Below are 1,421 nucleotides of genomic sequence, written 5' to 3'. Positions count from 1 at the left end.
CCTCTACTCCCCAGCTGGAGGGGCGTATTCCCCCCTCTACTCCCCAGCTGGAGGGGCGTATTCCCCCCTCTACTCCCCAGCTGGAGGGGCGTATTCCCCCCTCTACTCCCCAGCTGGAGGGGCGTAATCCCACCTCTACTCCACAGCTGGAGGGGGTATTCCAGCCTCTATTCCAAGCTGGAGGGGCGTATTCTAGCCTCTACTGCAGAGCTGGAGAATTATTTCTGGATGCACTTTGTTGTCCCGATTGGCACCAGCAGCAGAGAAGGTGACAACTTAGCCACCTTGCCCCTGTTTTCTCTCAGCCCCCCAGGAGGTTGTGGAGGAGCCACCCAGCCCCACCGAGGTGGAGGACACCCCCAGCCCCACAGAGCCCAGCACGGAGGCCCCAGAGGCCCCCGAGGAGCCCCTGCTGGGGGAGCTGACAGTGACAGGATCCTCCCCAGACTCGCTGAGCCTCTCATGGACCGTCCCCCAGGGCCGCTTCGACTCCTTCACTGTCCAGTTCAAGGACAGGGACGGGCAGCCCCAGATGGTGCGTGTCGGGGGTGAGGAGAGTGAGGTGACCGTCGGGGGCCTGGAGCCGGGGCGCAAGTACAAGATGCACCTGTATGGCCTGCACAGGGGGCGGCGCTGGGGCCCTGTGTCCACCGTGGGTGTGACCGGTGAGTGAGGGTGAGAGCTGGGCTGGTGGGAAAGAAGGCCCTACAAACTAGGACCACACTTTGAGTAGCAAAGTTCCTCACAACAAAGGAATTGGATGCTTTCCTAGAATTTGTTGAACAGAAATGTACTTGTATTCATGATTCCTCCCAGAGGCTCAGACTCTCTGTAGTTCACTGGAGGCTGAGGGGGCGGGGAGGGGAGGGGAGAAAGAATGTGCTCAGGATGCAGCATCCTGACCAAGACACCTCAGAACCTCATGGTTGGGGTATTATCAGACTTTCACTGGGGTAAACCTGATCACGGCAGAGAGACAAGTTCTTACCATAATGGGACTCCCGAGCTCAGGGAGACAGGCTGTGAACCAGCAGTCAGGCAGTGGGGACGTGTGTATGACAGGAAGCCCCAGGGCCAGGCCAGACTGGGCAGCACGCCTAAGCCAGCCTGCCCATGGGTGTCCACGGGACAGCTGGGGACCGAGGTTGAGCAGGCATCAGCTTGGTGACAGTGTTGGAATCAGATCCGCGTCACAGCTGGTGCCAGGCCTGGAAACTAGGAACATGAGAGGGACCGAGGGGATTCTGTGTGAGATCCTCTGAGTTGGGGAGAGAGTCCTGAGGTGGGGGTGGGCGGTAGGGGCAGCTCAGAGGCCAGGGATTTCTCCCGAGATTGAGAGGGTTGTTGCACTGCTAGGCTAAGGCTGACACCATCAGATGTGCACTGAGAGGCTCATCCTGATCCCCTGTGAGGACAGTGGG

The 1,421-nt window shown here is 59.7% G+C and overlaps 1 protein-coding gene across 1 annotated transcript in view; it reads left to right on the top strand.

The window, feature by feature from the left end:
• The window catches only part of TNXB (tenascin XB), a 53,899-nt gene that overhangs the window by 44,119 nt on the left and 8,359 nt on the right, over nt 1–1,421 (top strand). The window contains 1 exon segment of the mRNA XM_029943153.1: nt 306–665. Within this exon segment, the coding sequence (XP_029799013.1) occupies nt 306–665 (360 nt within the window).

Source organism: Suricata suricatta, chromosome 7 (assembly GCF_006229205.1).
Source record: "Suricata suricatta isolate VVHF042 chromosome 7, meerkat_22Aug2017_6uvM2_HiC, whole genome shotgun sequence".
NCBI lineage: Eukaryota > Metazoa > Chordata > Mammalia > Carnivora > Herpestidae > Suricata > Suricata suricatta.
This window is presented reverse-complemented; position numbering and strand designations above follow the sequence as displayed.